This window comes from Oncorhynchus tshawytscha, linkage group LG04 (genome assembly GCF_018296145.1).
Source record: "Oncorhynchus tshawytscha isolate Ot180627B linkage group LG04, Otsh_v2.0, whole genome shotgun sequence".
Lineage (NCBI taxonomy): Eukaryota > Metazoa > Chordata > Actinopteri > Salmoniformes > Salmonidae > Oncorhynchus > Oncorhynchus tshawytscha.
Window position 1 is genome coordinate 2,360,529 of NC_056432.1, and position 25,279 is coordinate 2,385,807.

The window sequence follows — 25,279 nt, forward strand, 5'->3', positions numbered from 1 at the left end:
ACAGGACTCCTCCTCCTCCGTGTTTCTTTTCCCTGACTCCGCTGTGTCTCTGTTTTACAGGACTCCTCCTCCTCCGTGTTTCTTTTCCCTGACTCCGCTGTGTCTCTGTTTTACAGGACTCTCCTCCTCCGTGTTTCTTTTCCCTGACTCCGCTGTGTCTCTGTTTTACAGGACTCCTCCTCCTCCGTGTTTCTTTTCCCTGACTCCGCTGTGTCTCTGTTTTACAGGACTCCTCCTCCTCCGTGTTTCTTTTCCCTGACTCCGCTGTGTCTCTGTTTTACAGGACTCCTCCTCCTCCGGACTCCTCCTCCTCCGTGTTTCTTTTCCCCTGACTCCGCTGTGTCTCTGTTTTACAGGACTCCTCCTCCTCCGTGTTTCTTTTCCCTGACTCCGCTGTGTCTCTGTTTTACAGGACTCCTCCTCCTCCGTGTTTCTTTTCCCTGACTCCGCTGTGTCTCTGTTTTACAGGACTCCTCCTCCTCAGTGTTTCTTTTCCCTGACTCCGCTGTGTCTCTGTTTTACAGGACTCCTCCTCCTCAGTGTTTCTTTTCCCTGACTCCACTGTGTCTCTGTTTTACAGGACTCCTCCTCCTCCGTGTTTCTTTTCCCTGACTCCACTGTGTCTCTGTTTTACAGGACTCCTCCTCCTCCGTGTTTCTTTTCCCTGACTCCACTGTGTCTCTGTTTTACAGGACTCCTCCTCCTCCGTGTTTCTTTTCCCTGACTCCACTGTGTCTCTGTTTTACAGGACTCCTCCTCCTCAGTGTTTCTTTTCCCTGACTCCACTGTGTCTCTGTTTTACAGGACTCCTCCTCCTCCGTGTTTCTTTTCCCTGACTCCACTGTGTCTCTGTTTTACAGGACTCCTCCTCCTCCGTGTTTCTTTTCCCTGACTCCACTGTCTCTGTTTTACAGGACTCCTCCTCCTTCTCCGTGTTTCTTTTCCCTGACTCTGCTGTGTCTCTGGTTTACAGGACTCCTCCTCCTTCTCCGTGTTTCTTTTCCCTGACTCCGCTGTGTCTCTGTTTTTCAGGATTCCTACTCCTACGTACGGCCCACGGCCCCAGCGGTAACCTACGACCCCAAGCAGTACTACCAGCAACCCGTAGCTAGCTCTGCGGTAGCCGCTGCGGTAGCCGTACAGCCCCAACCCACCGCCGAGTCCTACTACCAGACCGCCTCCCTTAACACCTCCTGGGACACCACATGGAAGAAATCCCTACCAGGTGATGGCGGTCAGATAGTTACTAGATCAATTCAATGTGTTTTTCCAGAAAGCCCTTTTTTTTTCTCTCGTCAACAGATGTCACAAAGTGCTTTACGGACACCCTGCCTAAAACCCCAGAGCGATGCACAACTTCACTCCTTTTCCTTTTGTGATTTTTACACATTTAATGGAATAAATGTTGATGGTTGTACTAGAATGAAAATGATTCATTCCTTTTATCCATTTCAGTAACATTCTACTGTATTGTACCCGTGTTTAGCCAGTATTGTAGTATTCTACTGTATTGGTCCCATGTTTATCCAGTATTCTAATATTGTATCCAGTATTGTAGTACTGTACTTAACAGGTGAACTCTTGACCAACATCAAGCTCTCTCCTCCTGCAGCCCCTAAGACAGGCTACACAGCTTTTGAGAGACGTACATTAAGAATAACCCGATTTAGTTTTTAAATGAATGTCTCTGCTTCTCCCCCTCAGCCCCTAAGACAGGCTACAGCCAGGCCAGTCTGACCCCCTACACCCAGACGCAACAGTCTCGTCAGGTGACGGCCATCAAGCCTGTCACTCCCTCCCCAGCTTCCTCCACATTCTCCATTTACCCCGTGTCCACCGTACAGCCTGTGGCTGCCGTCGCCTCCGTCGTCCCCTCCTACTCTCAGAGTCCCACCTACTCCACCAACGCGGTCACGTACTCTGGTAAGCACGACATGCAAGCCGTAACCAGCATGCACTACCTGCCAACTACCTACTCCACCAACGCAGTCACGTACTCCCAGAGCCCCACGTATAGTACCAACCCCGTCGCCTACTCTGGTAAGCATTCAAATACACAATAGACTTATAAAATGTTCTCAACTTTCCCATAGAATTCCCACCCAGGTTTTCCAGATATCGTTTTGGTTTCTGGAGGAATATGCTCCAACAAAGCCTTCTGGGAAATCTAATAGGAATCCTGGGATTGTTACTGGAAATGTGTAATTGCGCCACGCATTGCCTCCCCAACTGTCCGGCTCCTGGCCTGTGTAAAGTTGGAAGTTAGATGTGTGGGAATTAAACCCCCCCCTCACTCTTCTCTCCACCCCTCCCCAAGGTACGTCGTACTCGGGCTACGAGGCTGCGGTGTACTCTGCTGCCTCTACCTACTACCAGCAACAACAGCAGCAGCAGAAACAGGCTGTGGCGGCTGTCGCAGCTTCAGCAGCCTGGACAGGCAGCTCCTTCACCAAGAAACCTCCCTTCCAGGTCCATATTTCTAACCCCAATGTTTTCTGACTGCAGTGAGCTCCAAAAGTATTGGGACAGTGACGTTGTTTTTGGTTCTGTTTTCCAACACTTTGGATTTTGAATTGATACTAATGAGGTTAAAAGACTGTCAGCTTTAATCTGAGGGGATTTTCATCCATATTGGGTGAACTGATGTTTTTGTAAATAGTCCTCACTTTTGGTCCCCTAAAAAGGATCGGACAAATTCACACGTGCGTTTTAAAGTAATAAAACGTGGGGTATTTGGTCCCATATTCCAGGCAGTCATTACATCAAACGTGTGATTCTACAGATGTGTTGAATGCATTTGCTGTTGTGTTTCAGATTATTTTGTGTCCAATAGAAATGAATAGTAAATTAATGTATGTTGTGTCATTTTGGAGTCAATTGTATTGTAAATAAGAATATAATATGTTTCTAAACACCCCTACATTAATGTGGACGCTACCATGATTACAGATTATCCTGAATTAATCGTGAATAATGAGTGCTTTTGGGCCATTAAATACGCTTGGTCTCTTAAAATGGGGGGACAATGTACAAGAAGCTCTGTACTTCCTAAACGATTCACCCCTATATGGATGAAAATACCGTTAAATGAAACCTCATAGGCATTATTTTATTTAAAATCCAAAGTGCTGAACTATAGAGCCAAAACAAACTTGCGTGTGTGTGAATAAAATATCCCAGAAATATTCCATACGCACAAAAAGCTAATTTCTCTCAAATTTTGTGCACAAATTTGTTTACATCCCTGTTAGTGATCATTTCTCATTTGCCAAAATAATCCATCCACCTGACAGGTGTGGCATATCAAGAAGCTGATTAAAGAGCTTAAAAATCAAAATAGTCCTCATTTGCAACACTCACGGAGTTCCCAACTGCCTCTGGAAGCAACGTCAATAACTGTTCGTCAAGAGCTTCATGAAATGGGTTTCCATGGCCGAGCAGCCGCATACAAGGTCTAAGATCACAATGCGCAATGCCAAGCGTCGGCTGGAGGGGTGTAAAGCTTGTGGCCATTGGACTCTGGAGCAGTGGAAACGCGTTCTCTGGAGTGATGAATCACGCTTCACCATCTGGCAGTCCGATGGACGAACTTGGGTTTAGCGAATGCCAGGAGAACGCTACCTGCCCCAATGCATAGTGCCAACTGTAAAGTTTGGTGGAGGAGGAATAATGGTCTGGGACTGTTTCATGGTTCAGGCCCCTTAGTACCAGTGAAGGGAAATCTGAACGCTACAGCATACAATGACATTCTAGACGTTTCTGTTCTTCCAACTTTCTAGCAACCGTTTGGGGAAGGCCCTTTCCTGTTTCAGCATGACGATGTCCTTGAGCACAAAGCGAGGTCCATACAGAAATGGTTTGTTGAGATCGGTGTGGAAGAATTTGACTGGCCTGCACATAGCCCTGACCTCAACCTCGTCAAATACCTTTGGGGTGAATTGGAACGCCGACTGTGAGCCCAACATCAGTGCCTGACCTCTTGTGGCCTTTAACCTTTTCTTTATTTAACTAGGCAAGTCCGTTAAGAACTAATTATTGTGTACAATGACAGCCTACCCTGGCCAAACCGGACGAACCTGGGCCAATTGTGCACTGCCCTTATGGGACTCCCAAATCCATGGCCGGATGTGATGCAGCCTGGATTCGAACCGGGGACTGTATTGACGCCTCATACAGTGCCTTGGACTGCTGCGCCACTTGGGCCCATTACACTGATTTTGAAGTGGATTTAACAAGTGACTTCAATAAGGGATCATATCTTTCAACTGGTCAGTCTTTGTCATGGAAAGAGCAGGTGTTCTTTGTTTTGTCCAGTCAGTATTTTATTATATTTTTACACCCCCCCCACCAGAGCAAGCAGCTGAAACCCAAGCAGCCCCCCAAACCACCACAGATCCACTACTGTGATGTCTGCAAGATCAGCTGCGCAGGACCCCAGGTGAGTTTAGAGAACACCTGTAGCCAGGACCCCAGGTGAGGTTAGAGTAGCCAGGACCCCAGGTGAAGTTAGGGAACATCGCTTTCATCCATCTCTCCTCACTTATCTTCAGATCAGCATCTTTTCTTCTTTCTGTCCATCTAACCCTCCTTTTCAGCCCTTTTCTCATACCTACCTGTCATTAGGTTAGCACAGATACTCATACTACCTGCCTGTCCTTAGGTTAGCACACACTCATACTACCTGCCTGTCCTTAGGTTAGCACACAGACTCATACTACCTGCCTGTCCTTAGGTTAGCACACAGACTCATACTACCTACCTGTCCTTAGGTTAGCACAGACTCCTGCTACCTGCCTGTCCTTAGGTTAGCACACAGACTCATACTACCTGCCTGTCCTTAGGTTAGCACACAGACTCATACTACCTACCTGTCCTTAGGTTAGCACACAGACTCATACTACCTACCTGTCCTTAGGTTAGCACACAGACTCATACTACCTACCTGTCCTTAGGTTAGCACACAGACTCATACTACCTACCTGTCCTTAGGTACAGAGACTCATACTACCTGTCCTTAGGTTAGCACACAGACTCATACTACCTGCCTGTCCTTAGGTTAGCACACAGACTCATACTACCTGCCTGTCCTTAGGTTAGCACACAGACTCATACTACCTGCCTGTCCTTAGGTTAGCACACAGACTCATACTACCTACCTGTCCTTAGGTTAGCACACAGACTCATACTACCTACCTGTCCTTAGGTTAGCACACAGACTCATACTACCTACCTGTCCTTAGGTTAGCACACAGACTCATACTACCTACCTGTCCTTAGGTTAGCACACAGACTCATACTACCTACCTGTCCTTAGGTTAGCACACAGACTCATACTACCTACCTGTCCTTAGGTTAGCACACAGACTCATACTACCTACCTGTCCTTAGGTTAGCACAGAGACTCATACTCCTACCTGTCCTTAGGTTAGCCTACCTGTCCTTAGGTTAGCACAGAGACTCATACTACCTACCTGTCCTGCTACCTGCCTGTCCTTAGGTTAGCACAGACTCATACTACCTACCTGTCCTTAGGTTAGCACAGAGACTCATACTACCTACCTGTCCTTAGGTTAGCACAGACTCACAGACTCATACTACCTACCTGTCCTTAGGTTAGCACTACAGACTCATACTACCTACCTGTCCTTAGGTTAGCACACAGACTCATACTACCTACCTGTCCTTAGGTTAGCACACAGACTCATACTACCTACCTGTCCTTAGGTCCTTACCTACCTGTCCTTAGGTTAGGACACAGACTCATACTACCTACCTGTCCTTAGGTTAGCACACAGACTCATACTACCTACCTGTCCTTAGGTTAGCACACAGACTCATACTACCTACCTGTCCTTAGGTTAGCACACAGACTCATACTACCTACCTGTCCTTAGGTTAGCACACAGACTCATACTACCTACCTGTCCTTAGGTTAGCACACAGACTCATACTACCTACCTGCCTGTCATTAGGTTAGCACAGACTCCTGCTACCTGCCTGTCCTTAGGTTAGCACAGACTCATACTACCTACCTGTCCTTAGGTTAGCACAGAGACTCATACTACCTACCTGTCCTTAGGTTAGCACAGACTCCTGCTACCTACCTGTCCTTAGGTTAGGACACAGACTCATACTACCTACCTGTCCTTAGGTTAGGACACAGACTCATACTACCTACCTGTCCTTAGGTTAGCACGCAGACTCATACTACCTACCTGCCTGTCCTACCCTGTCCTTAGGTTAGCCTACAGACTCCTGCTACCTACCTGTCCTTAGGTTAGCACAGACTCCTGCTACCTACCTGTCCTTAGGTTAGCACAGACTCCTGCTACCTACCTGTCCTTAGGTTAGCACAGACTCCTGCTACCTACCTGTCCTTAGGTTAGCACACAGACTCATACTACCTACCTACCTGTCCTTAGGTTAGCACAGACTCCTGCTACCTGCCTGTCATTAGGTTAGCACAGATACTCATACTACCTGCCTGTCCTTAGGTTAGCACACAGACTCATACTACCTACCTGTCCTTAGGTTAGCACACAGACTCATACTACCTACCTGTCCTTAGGTTAGCACAGAGACTCATACTACCTACCTGTCCTTAGGTTAGCACAGACTCCTGCTACCTGCCTGTCCTTAGGTTAGCACACAGACTCCTCATACTACCTACCTGTCCTACCAGACTCCTGCTACCTGTCCTTAGGTTAGCACACAGACTCATACTACCTACCTGTCCTTAGGTTAGCACACAGACTCATACTACCTACCTGTCCTTAGGTTAGCACACAGACTCATACTACCTACCTGTCCTTAGGTTAGCACAGACTCCTGCTACCCGCCTGTCATTAGGTTAGCGCAGATACTCATACTACCTGCCTGTCCTTAGGTTAGCACACAGACTCATACTACCTGCCTGTCCTTAGGTTAGCACAGAGACTCATGCTACCTGCCTGTCCTTAGGTTAGCACAGAGACTCATGCTACCTGCCTGTCCTTAGGTTAGCACAGAGACTCATACTACCTGCCTGTCCTTAGGTTAGCACACAGACTCATACTACCTACCTGTCCTTAGGTTAGCACAGAGACTCATGCTACCTGCCTGTCCTTAGGTTAGCGCAGATACTCATACTACCTACCTGTCCTTAGGTTAGCACAGAGACTCATGCTATGCTACCTGCCTGTCCTTACCTGTCCTTAGGTTAGCACACAGACTCATACTACCTACCTGTCCTTAGGTTAGCACAGACTCCTGCTACCTACCTGTCCTTAGGTTAGCACACAGACTCATACTACCTACCTGTCCTTAGGTTAGCACAGACTCCTGCTACCTGCCTGTCCTTAGGTTAGCGCAGATACTACCTGCCTGTCCTTAGGTTAGCACAGAGACTCATGCTACCTGCCTGTCCTTAGCTTTAGGTCTATCTAGAGAGAACTGATTTCTCCCTCTCATCCACCCAGACCTACAAGGAGCACCTGGAGGGCCAGAAGCACAAGAAGAAGGAGGTGGCCCTGAAAGTCTCCCAGAGCAGCAGCAGCAGCAGTAGTGGAGGAGGCTCAGCCCGGGGGACTCAGAACCAGCTCCGCTGTGAGCTCTGTGACGTCTCCTGCACCGGGGCAGATGCATACGCTGCACACATCCGAGGAGCCAAGCACCAGAAGGTAAGCTCCTTGGTCAAATGGATTTATAAAGCATCCGTGGTTGTCAGTGGTTTAGAGTTACCCGGCCTAGCCCCCCCCCAAGAGGTCCAGGAATAATGAGTGTAATGGATATGGTTCTAGGCTTTACTTAGCCTTTTTGTATTGTTCATGTCTGTTTGCATTAGGATAAACTCTTATCAAATACATCCAGGGCAAGTCTCAGGGATTGGGTGGGAAAGGAGGCTGTTTGGTCACTCACTTAGTCTATTATGACCTCACTCTGCGGTGCCGTGTTGATTCCATAACATATGCTAATATTAATGCTCATCAAGTGACATCAATAAGGGATCATAGCTTTCACCTGGTCAGTCAGTGTCATGGAAAGAGCAGGTGTTCCTAATGTTTTGTAAACCACTGAGTGAGTGGAGAAAATGTAAATGTAAATTTGATGAACTGACTTGCCACGTTGAAAGTCACTGCGCTCTTAAGTACGGGCCATTCTACTGCCAATGTTTGTCTATGGAGATTGCATGGCTGTGTGCTCTTTGTATACACGTCAGCAACGGGTGTGGCTGAAATGGCCGAATCCACTAAGTGTGTGTGTGTTTGGACACCTACTCATTCAAGGGTTTTTCTTTGTTTTACTATTTTCTACATGGTAGAATAATATTGAAGACATCAAAACAATGAAATAACACATGGAATCATGTAGCAACCAAAAAAAGTTATTGAGTTCCAACCATGCAGCAACTTTCAAAAAGCTTCTTGATCGGAGTTCTAATTGTGCCTACCTCTGCAAATGAATCATGAGCAATAAAATAACAATAAGAAGGCTATATAGAGGGTGTACGGAGTCGGTGCGGGGGCACAGGTTAGTAGAGTTAATTTTTTACGTGTTGGTAGGGCTGTGTAGTGTTAGGGCAAAAAAAAAACTAAATGAGCATGGGCCTCCCGAGTGGTGCAGCGGTCTAAGGCACTGTATCCCAGTGCTCGCTGCATCACTACAGATCCTGATTCGATCCCAGGCTGCGCCGCCCGCGACCAGAAGGCCCATGATGTCGCGCAAATTTGGCCCGGAGTCGTCTGGGTTAGAGGAGGGTTTGGCCGACCGGGTTGTTCTTGTCCCATCGCGACTAGCGGCGGGCCGGGTGCATTGCATGCTGACATGGTCGCTAGGTGTATGGTATTTCCTCCGACACATTGGTGCGGCTGGCTTCCGGTTTAAACAAGCAGTGTGTCAAGAAGCAGTGCGGCTTGGGGCATCTTGTTTTTGAGGACGCACGGCTCTCGACCTTCGTCTCTCCCGAGTCTGTACGGGAGTTGCAGCAACGGGACAAGAGAAGAAAGGGGGGAAAAGATTTTGGGAAACCTAGCTGCGTCACTACAGATCCTGGTTCTATCCCAGGCTGTGCTTTACATGTTGCGTTTTATATTTTTGTTCAGTGTGTATATAACATTGTATTTTGTCTCTGTTTTGTCCTGTCAGGTGGTGAAGCTCCACACCAAGCTGGGGAAGCCCATCCCTTCCACAGAACCAAGTGTAGTGACCCAAACCTCCACGACCTCCTCCAAGACTCCTGTCTCCTCCTCTACCACCCCCACAGGCTCCACCTCCAACTCCTCCTACCTGAAGCCGGTTAACATCGTGAGCCAGGGTGGTGCGGGGGCCGGACTGGGGAAGGGTCTAGTGGGGAACAACCTATCAGCAGCCAATGCCACCACAGCTGTCAAGAAGGTCAACACCCCCAAGATCAACTTTGTCGGTAAGGCTGTTCCAGTATATCCCTCCTAAATAAAGATCCAATCATTCACTGAAACTTGAATTTAGCTTTTTCAATTCGGAGAATGTATTTAAATGGAGTTTGCGTGTGGAACGGGCGGCGTGATTTTTTTTGAAACCTGAAAGTTTTTTTACTTTAAGTAACTTAGCCAAAATCCATCCATAGAAACATGGAGGCAATTATTTTATAGACTTCCTTATGCCGTTAACAAGCATTTCTCTCCTGGTCTATTGGTTTTCATTAGCGGTCAACCGATTTTGATTTTTCAATACCGATTATTGTGGCTCCAAAAAAGGTCCATACCAATGATTCGACCGAATTTTGTATTTTGATAAATATTTGTAATAATGACAATACACAATGAGCACTTTTTATTTTAACTTAATACATAAATGAAAATCAATTTAGTCTCAAATAAATAATGAAACCTGGTTTAAGTAATGCAAAAACAGTGTTGGAGAAGAAAGTAAAAGTGCAATATGTGCCATGTAAGAAAGCTAATGTTTCAGTTCCTTGCTCAGACCATGAGATCATGAAAGCTGGTGGTTTGTTTAAACATGAGTCTTCAATATTCCCAGGTAAGAAGTTGTATGTTGACGTTATTATAGGACTATTTCTCTCTCTACCATTTGTATTCCATAAACCTTTTGACTATTGGATGTTCTTATAGGCACTATAGTATTGCCAGTCTAATCTCGGAAGTTGATATGCTTAAAGTCATAAACAGCGCTGTGCTTCAAGCATTGCGAAGAGCTGCTGGCAAATGCAGGAAAGTGGTGTTTGAATGAATGCTTACGAGCCTGCTGCTGCCTACCACCGCTCAGTCAGACTGCTCTATCAAATCACAGACTTAATTATAACATAATAAACACAGAAATACGAGCTTTAGGTCATTAATATGGTCAAACCGGAAACTATAATTTCGAAAAAACAAAACGTTTATTCTTTCAGTGAAAAACGGAGAGGTCCATATTTAATCGAACGGGTGGCATCCATTAGTCTAAATATTCCTGTTACATTGCACAACCTTCAATGTTATGTCATAATTATGTACATTTCTGGCAAATTGAATTATGGTCTTTTAGGAAGAAATGGTCTTCACACAGTTCGCAACGAGCCAGGCGACCCAAACTGCTGCATATACCCTGACTCTGCTTACACAGAACGCAAGAGAAGTGACAAGTTAATATTAATATTTCCCTAGTTAATATTGCCCGCTAACATTCATTTATTTTAACAAAATATGCAGGTTAAAAAAATATATACTTGTGTGTTGATTTTAAGAAAGGTGTTGATGTTCACGGTACATTGGTGCAATGACGGTGCTTTTTTCACGAATGCGCTTGTTAAATCGTTTGGTGAAGTAGGCTGTGATTGGATGATAAATGAACAGGCACCGTGGAGTAACAGGTGGTCAGCAGTCTCCTCGTGGAGTAACAGGTGGTCAGCAGTCTGCGTCCAAAAATGCAGATTACTGATTTGTTGAACTTGAAATCGACCCTGATTAGTCGGATGACCTCAGGTTTTCATATCAACTTTCTTTTGTGGTCCAGAAGCCAAAGGCACAGTCATAAGATCAACCCATCCTAGTTGCTATTAGATCCTAATTGAGATTTTTTTTCTGTCGTTCTGCCCCTGAACAGGCAGTTAACCCACCGTTCCTAGGCCGTCATTGAAAATAAGAATTTGTTCTTAACTGACTTGCCTAGTTAAATAAAGGTAAAATTTAAAAATGTAAATTAAATCTGTCGTTGTGTAACAAAACTACACATTTTAGAGTGGCTGTTTATTGTCCCCAGCACAAGGTGCACCTTTGTAATGATCATGCTTTTTAACCAGCTTCTTGATACCACACCTGTCAGGTGGATGGATTATCTTGGCAAAGGAAAAATGCTCACGAATGGGGATTTGCACAAATTTGTGCACAACATTTGAGAGAAATAAGCTTTTTGTGTGTGGATCATTTCTGGGATATTTTAGTTAATGAAACACTTTTTACATGTTGCGTTTTAATATTTTTGTTCAGTGTTGATTCAAATTTGAGTCATTTAGTAGACACTGTTATCCAGAGCGACTTGCAGGAGCCATTAGGGTTAAGATTGACAGATTTTATTTTTTCCCCCAGCTAGTCTGCTCAGGGAGCCGAACCAGAGACCCTTTTGGTTGCTGGGCCGAACCAGAGACCCTTTTGGTTGCTGGGCCAATGATCTTAACCGCTATGCTACCTGCCGCCCCTTAGACGTTCGTCTTTGGCTGGCGAGAGTCTTTTGACATCTGGTCCCTGTAAAGCTGCAAGTCATCAGAACCATTTATTATTATTATTATTATTATTATTATTATTATTATTATATATTATTAACCAATCCTCATCAATTCTTCTGTCTCCAGGGGGAAACAAGCTCCAGACTACCGGGAAGGTGGAGACATCCAAGCCTCCTCCGTCCTCATTGGTCCCCCAACCTCAGGAGACAAAGAACGAGTCATCTGATTCGCTGTCTACCCTGGCCGCCTTGCAGAATGACGTGCAGCCCGTTGGACACGACTATGTGGAAGAGGTACGGGTCAGATCACATAACCAAAAACCTGAGTGAATGTCTTGCCACAGGTGGAGTAGAATATATGATATATTTCTTGTAAATCTGAAGGACTGAGGGGTAACGAAGACTGATCAGGTCAGCCTCTATTTCACCTTTATTTAACCAGGTAGGCTAGTTGAGAACAAGTTCTCATTTGCAACTGCGACCTGGCCAAGATAAATCAAAGCAGTGTGACGCAGACAACAGAGTTACACATGGAGTAAACAATAAACAAGCCAATAACACAAACAAGTCAATGACACAGTAGAAAAAAGAGTCTATATACAGTACCCCACAGGTACCCCAAATCTGATTGACTTTTAGCTATGTCTTCAAGTATTTTGTGAAAGTGTGATAGGTGGTGCAGTTGTGTGTGTCTGATGGCAGTGTATTCCAGACATGGGAAGCTCTCACAGAGAAAAGGGATTTACTAAAGGTGCTTTTCCTTAAGGGAACTATACAGTCACCTCTCATGGCAGACCTTGTGGATCTGCTGCCATATGTCTGGGTTTTCTGTTTAACAGAAGTACTGAGTGGAGGGGGAGGAGCCAGGCCATTTAGGATCTTGAATACAAGACATGCGTCGGTGTATTGCACAAGATTTTCCCAACTCAGGAGATCATGCTTTCTGAGGATGTAACAGGGATGATGGCTATTGGGCTTCCTATCAAGCACTTTGAGAGCCTGTTTGTAGACAGACTGAATAGGTCTTAATGTTGTACAGCAAGCTTGGGCCCAACTAGTCAAGCAGTATGTTAAGTGGGGGAGTATCATAGATTTGAAGTACAGTTTTGCTACCTCCTGTAGTCAAACAATTTCGTATAAATCGGAAATTGGCTAGGTTGAATTTGGTTATTTGAATTACCTTTTTCACATGCTTTTTAAAAGAGAGGTTGGAATCAAGTATGATGCCAAGGTACTTAAAATCAGATACCACCTGGAGCTTCTCCCCTGACACATAGACATCTGGCTCAGTAGCATCTGTTGCCCTCTTTGTGAAGAACATGCAAACAGTTTTTTTCACATTGAGATGCAAACACGAGTCACTGAGCCACTTTGTAACCTGGACCATTACAGTAGTGAGTTCTGTGGTGACCGTGTTACCTAGCCTCAGTGCAGTGGGCAGCTGGGAGGAGGTGCTCTTGTTCTCCATTGACTTTAGTGTCCCAAAACTTTTTGGAGTTAGAGCTACAGGATGTGAATTTCTGCTTGAAAAAGCTAGCCTTTGCTTTCCTGACTGCGTGTATTGGTTCCTGATTTCCCTGAACAGTTGCATATCGCGGGGCCCATTTGATGCTATTGCAGTCCACCAAAGGATGTTTTTGTGCTGGTCGAGGGCAGTCAGGTCTGGAGTGAACCAAGGGCTATATCTGTTCTTAGTTCTGCATTTTTTTGAACGGGGCATGCTTATCTAAGATGGTGAGGAAATTACTTTTAAGGAATGACCAGCGTTTGACATTGATGAGGGGTGGTTGTTTTGACCGCGGATACAGGCAATGAGGCAGTGATCGCGGAGATCCTGGTTGAAGACAGCAGAGGTGTATTTGGAGGGCAAGTTGGTCAGGATAATGTGTGTGCCCATGTTTACGGATTTAGGGTTGTACCTGGTGGGTTCCTTGATGATTTTGTGTGAGATTGAGGGCATCTTGTTTAGATTGTAGGACTGCTGGGGTGTTAAGCATATCCCAGTTTAGGTCACCTAACAGAACAAACTCTGAGGCTAGATGGGGGGCGATCAATTCACAAATGGTGTCCAGGGCACAGCTGGGAGCTGAGGGGGGTCGATAGCAGGCGGCAACAGTGAGAGACTTATTTCTGGAGAGGTACATTTTTAAAATTAGAAGTTCGAACTGTTTGGGTATGGACCTGGAAAGTATGACAGAACTTTGCAGGCTCTCTCTGCAGTAGATTGCAACTCCTCCCCCTTTGGCAGTTCTATCTTGACGGAAAATGTTAGTTGGGTATGGAAATCTCAGAATTTTTGGTGGCCTTCCTAAGCCAGGATTCAGACACTGCAAGGACATCAGGGTTGGCAGAGTGTGCTAAAGCAGTGAGTAAAACAAACTTAGGGAGGAGGCTTCTGATGTTGACATGCATGAAACCAAGGCTTTTTCGATCACAGAAGTCAACAAATGAGGGTGCCTGGGGACATGCAGGGCCTGGGTTTACCTCCACATCACCCGTGGAACAGAAGAGGAGTAGGATGAGGGTACGGCTAAAGGCTATCAAAACGCCTAGAGCGCTGGGGACAGATAATAAAAGGAGCAGATTTCTGGGTGAAATCGATTCAGGGCATAATGTGCAGGCGGGTGGGGTGGGTACAGCGGAGGTAAGCACAGGCACTGAGTGATAAGAGGTTGTATCTCTGGATAAGCTGGTTATAATGGGTGAGGTCACCGCATGTGTGGGAGGTGGGACAAAGGAGGTATGAGTGGAACTAGGGGCTCCGCAGGAAACTAAAACAATGATAATGAACCTAAACAACAGTACACAAGGCATAATGACATATGAGACATACAGCGAGGCATAAAGTAATCACAGGTGTTGATTTGGAGAGCTAGCTAAGACAACAATGGGTGAGACAACAGCTAATCAGCTAAAACAACAACAGGTAAAATGGTGATGACTGGGCAGAGCTGTCTGTTAACTACACACAGAGCGGGAGTTTGCGGCTGGGGCCGGCAGATAAACAAAATAATGAATAAATATATTAATTATAAAACAGATGTTATACACTGCTCAAAAAAATAAAGGGAACACTTAAACAACACCAATGTAACTCCAAGTCAATCACACTTCTGTGAAATCAAACTGTCCACTTGTGAAGCAAGACAATGCTAGACCTCATGTGGCTGGAGTGTGTGAGCAGTTCCTGCAAGAGGAAGGCATTGATGCTATGGACTGACCCGCCCGTTCCCCAGACCTGAATCCAATTGAGCACATCTGGGACATCATGTCTCGCTCCATCCACCAACGCCACGTTGCACCACAGACTGTCCAGGAGTTGGCGGATGCTTTAGTCCAGGTCTGGGAGGAGATCCCTCAGGAGACCATCCGCCACCTCATCAGGAGCATGCCCAGGCGTTGTAGGGAGATCATACAGGCACGTGGAGGCCACACACACTACTGAGCTTCATTTTGACTTGTTTTAAGGACATTACATCAAAGTTGGATCAGCCTGTATGGTTTCCACTTTAATTTTGAGTGTGACTCCAAATCCAGACCCCCATGGGTTGATAAATTTGATTTTAATTTGTGTGTGATTTTGTTGTCAGTACATTCAACTATGTAAAGAAAAAAAGTATTTAAGAATATTTAATTCATTCAGATCTAGATCTAGCTGTGTGTGTATGTATATATATATATATATATATATATATATATATATATATATATATATATATATATATATATATATATATATATATATGGATGTGTTATTTTAGTGTTCCCTTTATTTTTGAGCAGTGTGTGTGTGTGTATATATATATATATTATTATATAACAGAATGGAGTACCTGTCAGCCGTACATTCAATGGCAACGGGGGCATCATTATGTTAGGTCAGCTCCTAGCCACAGAAGCCCATACAGCCATTTTCCAAACAAGGAGAGGTGTCACAAAAGTCAGAAATAGGTGATTAATTTTAATGCTACCTTTTGATCTTCATCTGTTGGCACTCCAAGGCCTCCATGTTAGACAATAAATGTTTGTTTTGTTCTATAGTGTCCCTCTTTATGACCAAAAACCTTTTTGTTTGTGTTTTGTCCAGTAATATGAATGCAGAAGGTGCGTGTAATTCCAGACAAAGTTTTTAAAAAGAACAATACAAGTTAGTAGAAACATGCTAAACGATGTTTAAAATCAATCCTCTGGTTGTTTTTGTCATAAATAATCAAAAATATTTCAACCGGACAAAAGCTTCAAGCGTCAATAAGCAAGGAGAAACAAGAAAGGCGCGTTCCCGATCAGACTCATGGCTGATGAATGGAAATGTTCACTGGCCACTGATTTGAAAGTGCTTTATCTCCCTCATTTTTCAGAGTAAAAGCCTGAAACAATGCCTAAAGACTGGTCACTTGTTGAGGAAGCCCATAGAGCTCGTGAACTGGGTCCTACGTCTTTGTATGGTGGATAGGCTTTCAATGGAAAGACAGCCTTTCAAAATAATCGTACTTCCTGGTTGGATTTTCCTCTGGTTTTTGCCTGCCATATCAGTTCTGTTATACTCAGACATTATTTGAACAGTTTTGGTGTTTTCTATCCAAATCTACAAATTTATATGCATATCCTATTTTATGGGCCTGAGTAGCAGGCAGTTTAATTTGGGCACGCTTTTCATCCAAAATTCCGAATGCTGCCCCCTACCCTAGTGAAGTTAACCGTTCCATATTAACAATGGTATTTGAAACATTGCTTTGTTCTATTTTCAAATACCATCTTTTGTGTAGAAAAATACATTAATAAAACATTGATTTCTTCTCTGTAGGTGCGTAACGACGAAGGCAAGGTGATCCGGTTCCACTGTAAGCTGTGTGAATGTAGCTTCAACGATCCCAATGCCAAAGAGATGCATCTGAAGGGCAGGAGACACCGCCTGCAGTATAAGGTTAGTGGAGTCACTGAAGGGCAGGAGACACCGCCTGCAGTATAAGGTTAGTGGAGTCACTGAATGGCAGGAGACACCGCCTGCAGTATAAGGTTAGTGGAGTCACTGAAGGGCAGGAGACACCGCCTGCGGTATAAGGTTAGTGGAGTCACTGAATGGCAGGAGACACCGCCTGCGGTATAAGGTTAGTGGAGTCACTGAATGGCAGGAGACACCGCCTGCGGTATAAGGTTAGTGGAGTCACTGAATGGCAGGAGACACCGCCTGCGGTATAAAGTTAGTGGAGTCACTGAATGGCAGGAGACACCGCCTGCGGTATAAGGTTAGTGGAGTCACTGAATGGCAGGAGACACCGCCTGCGGTATAAAGTTAGTGGAGTCACTGAATGGCAGGAGACACCGCCTGCGGTATAAGGTTAGTGGAGTCACTGAAGGGCAGGAGACACTGCCTGCGGTATAAACTTAGTGGAGTCACTGAATGGCAGGAGACACCGCCTGCAAAAGGTATAAAGTTAGTGGAGTCACTGAATGGCAGGAGACACCGCCTGCAAGGTTATGGAGTCACTGAATGGCAGGAGACACCGCCTGCAGTATAAGGTTAGTGGAGTCACTGAAGGGCAGGAGACACCGCCTGCGGTGTAAGGTTAGTGGAGTCACTGAATGGCAGGAGACACCGCCTGCGGTATAAAGTTAATGGAGTCACTGAATGGCAGGAGACACCGCCTGCGGTATAAGGTTAGTGGAGTCACTGAAGGGCAGGAGACACCGCCTGCAGTATAAGGTTAGTGGAGTCACTGAATGGCAGGAGACACCGCCTGCAGTATCTATTTTATTTTTTATTGTATTTTTTTCACCTTTATTTAACCAGGTTGGCAAGTTGAGAACAAGTTCTCATTTACAATTGCGACCTGGCCAAGATAAAGCATAGCAGTGTGAACAGACAACAACACAGAGTTACACATGGAGTAAACAATAAACAAGTCAATAACACAGTACAAAAAGAGTCTATATACATTGTGTGCAAAAGGCATGAGGAGGTAGGTGAATAATTACAATTTAGCAGATTAACACTGGAGTGATAAATGATCATGAGCAAGTAGAGATACTGGTTTGCAAAAGAGCAGTATAAAGTTAGTGGAGTCACTGAAGGACAGGAGACACCGCCTGCAGTATAAAGTTAGGAGACACCGCCTGCAGTATAAAGTTAATGGAGTCACTGAAGGGCAGGAGACACCGCCTGCGGTACAAAGTTAGGAGACACCGCTTGCGGTACAAAGTTAGGAGACACCGCCTGCGGTACAAAGTTAGTGGAGTCACTGAAGGGCATGAGACACCGTCTGCGGTATAAAGTTAGTGGAGTCACTGAAGGGCAGGAGACACCGCCTGCGGTATAAAGTTAGGAGACACCGCCTGCGGTACAAAGTTAGTGGAGTCACTTTTTTAACCAGTTGATCACTGTCATGAAACTAATTCCGTAGGAAAACATGGAGGTGTCCTAGCACTATACAGCTGATTCAAATAACCAACTGACTGAGGAAACCCTGGTCTCAGACCTGCGATTATGGGCACACAATAACGCGTTCCCCCTACTTTGTTCCTTGTAGAAAAAGGTGAACCCGGAGCTACAGGTGGAGGTGAAGCCCTCTATCAGAGCCAGGAAGATCCAGGAAGAGAAGATGAGGAAACAGATGCAGAAGGAGGAGTACTGGAGGAGGAGAGAGGAAGAGGAGAGATGGAGGATGGAGATGAGGTACGGCGAGATAGGGTGGGTCACACACACAGTATACTAATATCCACCAACTCTGTCTCTCTAGCTAATGCCAATTGAGTGAATACTTCCCAAAAATGAATGTGTCTCTCTCTGCCTGTGTGTGTGTCTCTCTCTGCCTGCGTGTGTGTGTCTCTCTCTGCCTGCGTGTGTGTGTCTCTCTCTGCCTGTGCGTGTGTCTCTCTCTCTCTGCCTGCGTGCGTGTGTCTCTCTGCCTGCGTGCGTGTGTCTCTCTCTCTGCCTGCGTGCGTGTGTCTCTCTCTCTGCCTGCGTGCGTGTGTCTCTCTCTCTCCTGCCTGCGTGCGTGTGTCTCTCTCTCTCTCTCTCTGCCTGCGTGCGTGTGTGTGTCTCTCTCTGCCTGCGTGTGTGTGTCTCTCTCTCTGCCTGCCTGCGTGCGTCTCTCTCTCTGCCTGCCTGCGTGCGTCTCGCTCTCTGCCTGCGTGTGTGCTCTCGCTCTCTGCCTGCGTGTGTGTGTCTCTCTCTCTCTCTGCCTGCGTGTGTGTCTCTCTCTCTGCCTGCGTGTGTGTGTGTGTCTCTCTCTCTGCCTGTGTGTGTGTCTCTCTCTCTCTGCCTGTGTGTTCTCTCTCTGCCTGCGTGCGTGCGTCTCTCTCTCTCTGCCTGCGTGCGTGTGTCTCTCTCTCTCTGCCTGCGTGTGTGTCTCTCTCTCTGCCTGCCTGCGTGCGTGTGTCTCTCTCTCTGCCTCCTGCGTGCGTGTTCTCTCTCTCTGCCTGTGTGTTCTCTCCTGCGTGCGTGCGTCTCTCTCTCTCTGCCTGCGTGCGTGCGTCTTGTCTCTCTCTCTCTGCCTGCGTGCGTCTCTCTCTGCCTGCGTGCGTGCGTCTTGTCTCTCTCTCTCTGCCTGCGTGCGTGCGTCTCTCTCTCTGCCTGCGTGCGTGCGTCTCTCTCTCTCTGCCTGCGTGCGTGCGTCTCTCTCTCTCTGCCTGCGTGCGTGCGTCTTGTCTCTCTGCCTGCGTGCGTGCGTCTCTCTCTCTCTGCCTGCGTGCGTGCGTCTCTCTCTCTCTGCCTGCGTGCGTGCGTCTCTCTCTCTCTGCCTGCGTGCGTGCGTCTCTCTCTCTCTGCCTGCGTGCGTGCGTCTCTCTCTCTGCCTGCGTGCGTGCGTCTCTCTCTCTCTCTGCTGCGTGCGTGCGTCTCTCTCTCTCTGCCTGCGTGCGTGCGTCTCTCTCTCTCTGCTGCCTGCGTGCGTCTCTCTCTCTCTCTCTCTCTGCCTGCGTGCGTGCGTCTCTCTCTCTCTCTCTCTGCCTGCGTGCGTGCGTCTCTCTCTCTCTCTCTGCCTGCGTGCGTGCGTCTCTCTCTCTCTCTCGCTCTGCCTGCGTGCGTGCGTCTCTCTCTCTCTCGCTCTGCCTGCGTGCGTGCGTCTCTCTCTCTCTCTCTGCCTGCGTGCCTGCGTGCGTCTCTCTCTCTCTCTCTCTCTGCCTGCGTGCGTGCGTCTCTCTCTCTCTCGCTCTGCCTGCGTGCGTGCGTCTCTCTCTCTCTCGCTCTGCCTGCGTGCGTGCGTCTCTCTCTCTCTCGCTCTGCCTGCGTGCGTGCGTCTCTCTCTCTCTCGCTCTGCCTGCGTGCGTGCGTCTCTCTCTCTCTCGCTCTGCCTGCGTGCGTGCGTCTCTCTCTCTCTCGCTCTGCCTGCGTGCGTGCGTCTCTCTCTCTCTCTCGCTCTGCCTGCGTGCGTGCGTCTCTCTCTCTCTCTCGCTCTGCCTGCGTGCGTGCGTCTCTCTCTCTCTCTCGCTCTGCCTGCGTGCGTGCGTCTCTCTCTCTCTCTCGCTCTGCCTGCGTGCGTGCGTCTCTCTCTCTCTCTCGCTCTGCCTGCGTGCGTGCGTCTCTCTCTCTCTCTCTCTCTGCCTGCCTGCCTGCCTGCCTGCCTGCCTGCCTGCCTGTCTCTCTCTGCCTGCCTGTGTGTGTGTCTAGACGTTATGAGGAGGAGATGTACTGGCGTCGTATGGAGGAGCAGCACCACTGGGACGACAGACGTGGGGGCCCCAGGATGCCAGGGGACGGACCATACCTCCAGGGGACCCCTGGCCCACCTGGTCTACTGGGGGTTCGGCCTGGCATGCCCATCCCTCAGCCACAGGGACCTGTGGTAAGACACCGGTTCTCACCACGTACTGACTGGACACGTCCCAGAACCTCTGGCAAAGCAGCAGCTCTACACAAATTAACCCATTTTTAATCGGTTACCATATATTTCCACTCAAATCAACGGTTTTGTAAAATCGTGGTTGTTTTAGTGGTGGAAACGCAAACTTTTCAAACATGTGTTAGTAATTCTGGCCCCAAGGAACACTTCTTTCTCTGTCTCACCTCGCCAGCACCTGATTTGCAGATCAGAAACATCCTGTAATTAAAACGTATTCTACAGATCAGAGACACAATGTAAAACCATGTGGAGATTCGGGGGGTCGCTATCGTTTTAGAGATAATCATTCGTGAAATCCTCTCACCAGATGACGTAAAGAAAACACAATGCTTCCACAACGTTACAGAATCGTGCACCAACACCGAAACGTGTATCTGCTATCAGTATAAATGCTAGCGGTTTTATCCTTCGCTAGAATTCGCACCTAAACAATTCTACAACCAGAGCTGAGAGATATGCAATGGCAGTTTTGGACTCTCTAGAGTATCTATCTACAGCTGTAGCGACTGTAGCGACTGTCTTCTGTCTGATCCCCAATGGGGCCCACCAACGGGTGGCCTTTTGGTCGGAGCCATCAACAAACTGCTCTCGGTCAGTAATGGGGGGGGGTGGCACGTCGGCGACGTCATGACGCGGTTTATAGACCTGGTCTACAAGGTAGGAGAGGTCAGCATGGGGTTTATAGACCTGGTCTACAGGGGACGGCACGTAGGAGAGGTCAGGACGGGGTTTATAGACCTGGTCTACAGGGGACGGCACGTCTGAGGTCAGGATGGGGTTTAGTCATCATTGCGGTGGTCATCAGTCATTGGTTTAAACCCACTATGTTTACGGTAGCAGGTCTCCAGTCTGTCTGTAGTCTTCCAACGACTCTTTAGCTTTCTGCTGCCCAATCGGTCATGGGTGGGGTAATGTTTTATGCGATCACACATTGTAGCCAGTTGGGTCTGATAGGCTCCACCCTCTCTTCCTATTGGTAGTTTTCATCGAAGTTTCATCGACGTCCGCCCATCGTAGCCTCATGATACCCCGCAAATGTGCGCGATCTCAGCCAGCAGATGTACAGCCAGGCCATCTTAAATAGCTGTGTGGTTAACACCTATGTCCCTTTGTAGGACGTTCTTTAGCAGAGTCTTTCATTTCGTCTTCTGCATGTCGAATGAGCGTGTACCGTTTGTTATGGCCGTCTTCACCATCCGCAGGTCGCGGATTCGGGGACTTTACCAGAGGTGCCTGGAGAAAGGTTGTGTTCGGGTCCCCCTTTTTTACATGTTCGTTGGGGTTGAGGGACTGCGTGGTTAGGGGTCAACGTCGATGGTGGACTAAGTTCCCAGAGTCCATCAGAACGGGACTCAATGTGGGCGGTGCACGGAACGGATTTCAACAGGATTTCCACTGCTTGTGGGCCGCCTCTGAGGACTCCTCGGTCTGCTGGTAGAGCTGCGGTGGAGGAAGTTGCTGTAAGACAACCAGGGCTGGTGCAGTGGATACAGGGGTATAAGGGTAGCCTAGTGGTTAGAGCGTTGGACTAGTAACCGGAAGGTTGCAAGTTCAAACCCCTGAGCTGACAAGGTACAAATCTGTCATTCTGCCCCTGAACAGGGACCCACTGTTCCTAGGCCATCATTGAAAATAAGAGTTTGTTCACAACCGGTCGTGATCGGGAGTCCCATAGGGCGGCGCACAATTTTGGCCCAGCGTCGTCCGGGGAGAGTTTGGCCTGGGTAGGCCGTCATTGTAAATAAGAAACTGAGTTGCTTAGTAAAATACATTTTAAAAAGTAAAAAATCAAACGAGAGTCGTCGTCCAACCAAACACACACTTTGAAATATATATATTTATTTATTTATGTAATTTTAAATGTTATACCCACATGGTAGTTTCTCCTATGCAAATTCTAGGGAAAATTTCCCATGAAGGTTTTACATTTGTAGCTGGTTTCCCAATCATAACCTACTGTTTTACCAGTACACTGATTTTAATACATTTTCTGTTTTTCTTAGCTGCAGAAATAGGAATATTTTATATTGTAGGAATATATTATATTCTAGGAATAGGAATATTTCAGGATTGTACCCTGGGATCACAACTTATAACCGTGTCAGGTCATCCCATGACCACTTCTCTGCTTCAACAGAGGAACACAACCCCTTGTCTCTGACCAGGATGCTTCAACGAAAATATCCAAATTGGAGATCAACAGGATGTCTGTTTTTATTATATGATTTCCTAATGAAAGATTCTAGGACTTCTCCTATTCAGAAATAACTCTGCTACAACAAAGTTTATAAGGGGTATATTTTGATACAACAAAATACCTCATGTGCACAACCTGTTCCCAGAACAGGATTTTCTGTGATGTTTAAAATAATATCGGTCTCACCTGTCCGAAAATGGCGTATCCACTCTTAGCCGGTCCGAGGCGGGTCCCTTTTCTGCTCTGTTTTTAGTTGGTGTGGGCTCCCTTGCATCCCTTGCAGTTGGTGTGGGATCCTTTGCAATTTTGTCTCCTTGTGGAGCAATCAGCAAGCGGAGTTAGCCATCCCATCCTCGTCGCTAAATTGTCGTAGCAATTCTAGAGGAAGCGGGAGACTGTAGATTCCTCTTAAAACAACCTTTTAAGATTTGCAAAAATGAAGGAATTAACCACTGCCAAAAGTGATTCAGTTGAAAGATTAACAAACATAGTCGGGTCTCTGCTTTTTTAAAAAGCGCAACATCTTGGCAGTTTAGCAGATGGAAACGGGCGGAACAGAGTTTTTAAAAGGCGGTTTGTTTGTGCATATTAAGAAGGTTCGACCGTATAACGGCGTTTTTGTCAGTTCACACTGCTCCTTCCTGCAAGGTACCACACAGCTGACTTCCTGCAGATAGTAAACCCACGGGATGTCACATGCTGCAGTCACACCTAAACGGATCTTAGCTAAGTCCCACAAAGACAAGGTTGTATCAGGTTAGAAAAAACACGAGCATATAACAAGAGACAATTCTTTAAAGAGTAAAACACAGGATTTTCCACGACACTTTAGCTATTGCCTTAGAGTCCAGTGACCTATATGGTAAGAACTAATCATTTCTAACCCCCTTCCTTCCCACTGCTGAGACCTTTCGTTGTGCTTTACCTCGCAGCCTCCCCGTCGGCCGGACTCATCAGACGACCGTTACGTGATGACGAAGCACGCGACCATCTACCCCTCTGAGGACGAGCTGCAGGCCATCCAGAAGATCGTCTCTATCACAGAGAGAGCCCTCAAACTGGTCTCAGACATCATCATCGACCAGGACAAGACCAAGGAGACTACTGGGGAGGACAAGGATACAAAAGAGGTTCCCAAGACTCCCCAAGACCGGTGAGGATGAGTGGGGGATAGATAGATGGAAGGTTGGGGAAACTCAACCCTGAATGTTTGTCTCCTCAGAGCTCTGAAAGGGGGTGATGAGGATGGGGGTGCTGCTCTGTTTCAGTCGGTTTTCTAACATTTAGATAATGAACGCCTCCCTCCTGTAGAGCTCTGAAGGGGGTGATGAGGGTGGGGGTCCTGGCTAAAGGACTGCTGCTCTGTGGAGACAACAATGTCAACCTGGTCCTGCTTTGCTCAGAGAAACCCACCAAGAACCTGCTAAGCCGCATAGTGGAGCATCTTCCCAAGCAGCTGACGGTACACACACACACACACACACCCTAACAATATACACACACACACCAATGATACCCGCACACTTACCTCTCTCGCTCTTCTTCCCTCCAGGTGGTGACCCCAGAGAAGTACGAGGTGAAGGGTTCCATCGAGAACTGTTCCATCATCCTGACGTCAGAAGCCGACCCCAAAATGACAGTCACCATCACCCTGACCTCCCCCAGCATCCGAGAGGAGGAGGAGACCCCTACCACACCCCCGCCACGGGACGGAGGTTGGAAAGACATCACCCACTCTCCTTCCCTTTTCTCTCTCTCTCTCTCTCTGCCACATAGCTATGGGTGCATTAGTGTGTTCAGGGTGGGGTTTGCACATTTTGGGACTATTTCAATGGTCCTGTTTCTCCAATGGTCTTAAAGTTCGCCGCTCACCCAGTACCCGAATGAATGCACCCTGTAAGATCCATTATCCGAGGAGACCTACCCTGGTGGCACTCCCAGCTGTATGGCACTAAGTTCAGATTTGACCTGTTGAGCCTTTCTCACAGTTTTGTCATTTTTATAGACTCTAGTTATCATTTTCAACTTCAACCAATGAAGCGCTTGAGCTCTGTCATGGCATGAGATGATTGGTCATCATAAAACTGTGTCAAAAGGCCTTTAGGATTTCTAGGTCCAATAGTCTGATTTTTTTATTTATTTTTAAACGTTGGGATTAGAGAAGTACTAAATGGTCAATATTCTGTTTTAATTCACAGAATATCATAAACCGTGTTTAAAGGGATCTGTTCAAATTGTCCAAGAGACCTGTTTTTGAAGGCAGAGAAGACATCTTTTTGAATCTTAAAACCAACCTGAATGATATACCAAAGGCTCATCATTGAAAAACGTATTTGTAGAAACTTGACTTTCTAGTCATGGTTAGAGCTCAGCAGTCCTGGTAAAGTCTTGACGGTTCCTCGTGCCACCAGTGTAGCTCTTACTCTATCTGGAACTCTCCTTCAGTGCGTCTTGTAATGCTGTCCCCTACAAACCAAAGCATGGACAGTGTTTGCATTTTCAGACTAGTTTTTAGTTCCCAGGTAAGATTTAATTTTTGTTTCCTGTATTCCCAGGGGCGTTT

At 46.8% G+C, this 25,279-nt stretch overlaps 1 protein-coding gene across 1 annotated transcript in view; it reads left to right on the forward strand.

Annotated features, from left to right (window-relative positions):
* Positions 1-25,279, forward strand: part of LOC112249413 (zinc finger RNA-binding protein-like) — a 57,048-nt gene that overhangs the window by 20,907 nt on the left and 10,862 nt on the right. Inside the window, 13 exon segments of the mRNA XM_042320220.1 lie at positions 1,033-1,225; positions 1,705-1,923; positions 2,318-2,469; positions 4,352-4,438; positions 7,458-7,658; positions 9,124-9,400; positions 11,807-11,973; positions 16,484-16,603; positions 18,207-18,352; positions 20,288-20,462; positions 23,649-23,869; positions 24,028-24,178; positions 24,269-24,431. Coding sequence (XP_042176154.1) covers positions 1,033-1,225; positions 1,705-1,923; positions 2,318-2,469; positions 4,352-4,438; positions 7,458-7,658; positions 9,124-9,400; positions 11,807-11,973; positions 16,484-16,603; positions 18,207-18,352; positions 20,288-20,462; positions 23,649-23,869; positions 24,028-24,178; positions 24,269-24,431 — 2,272 coding nt within the window.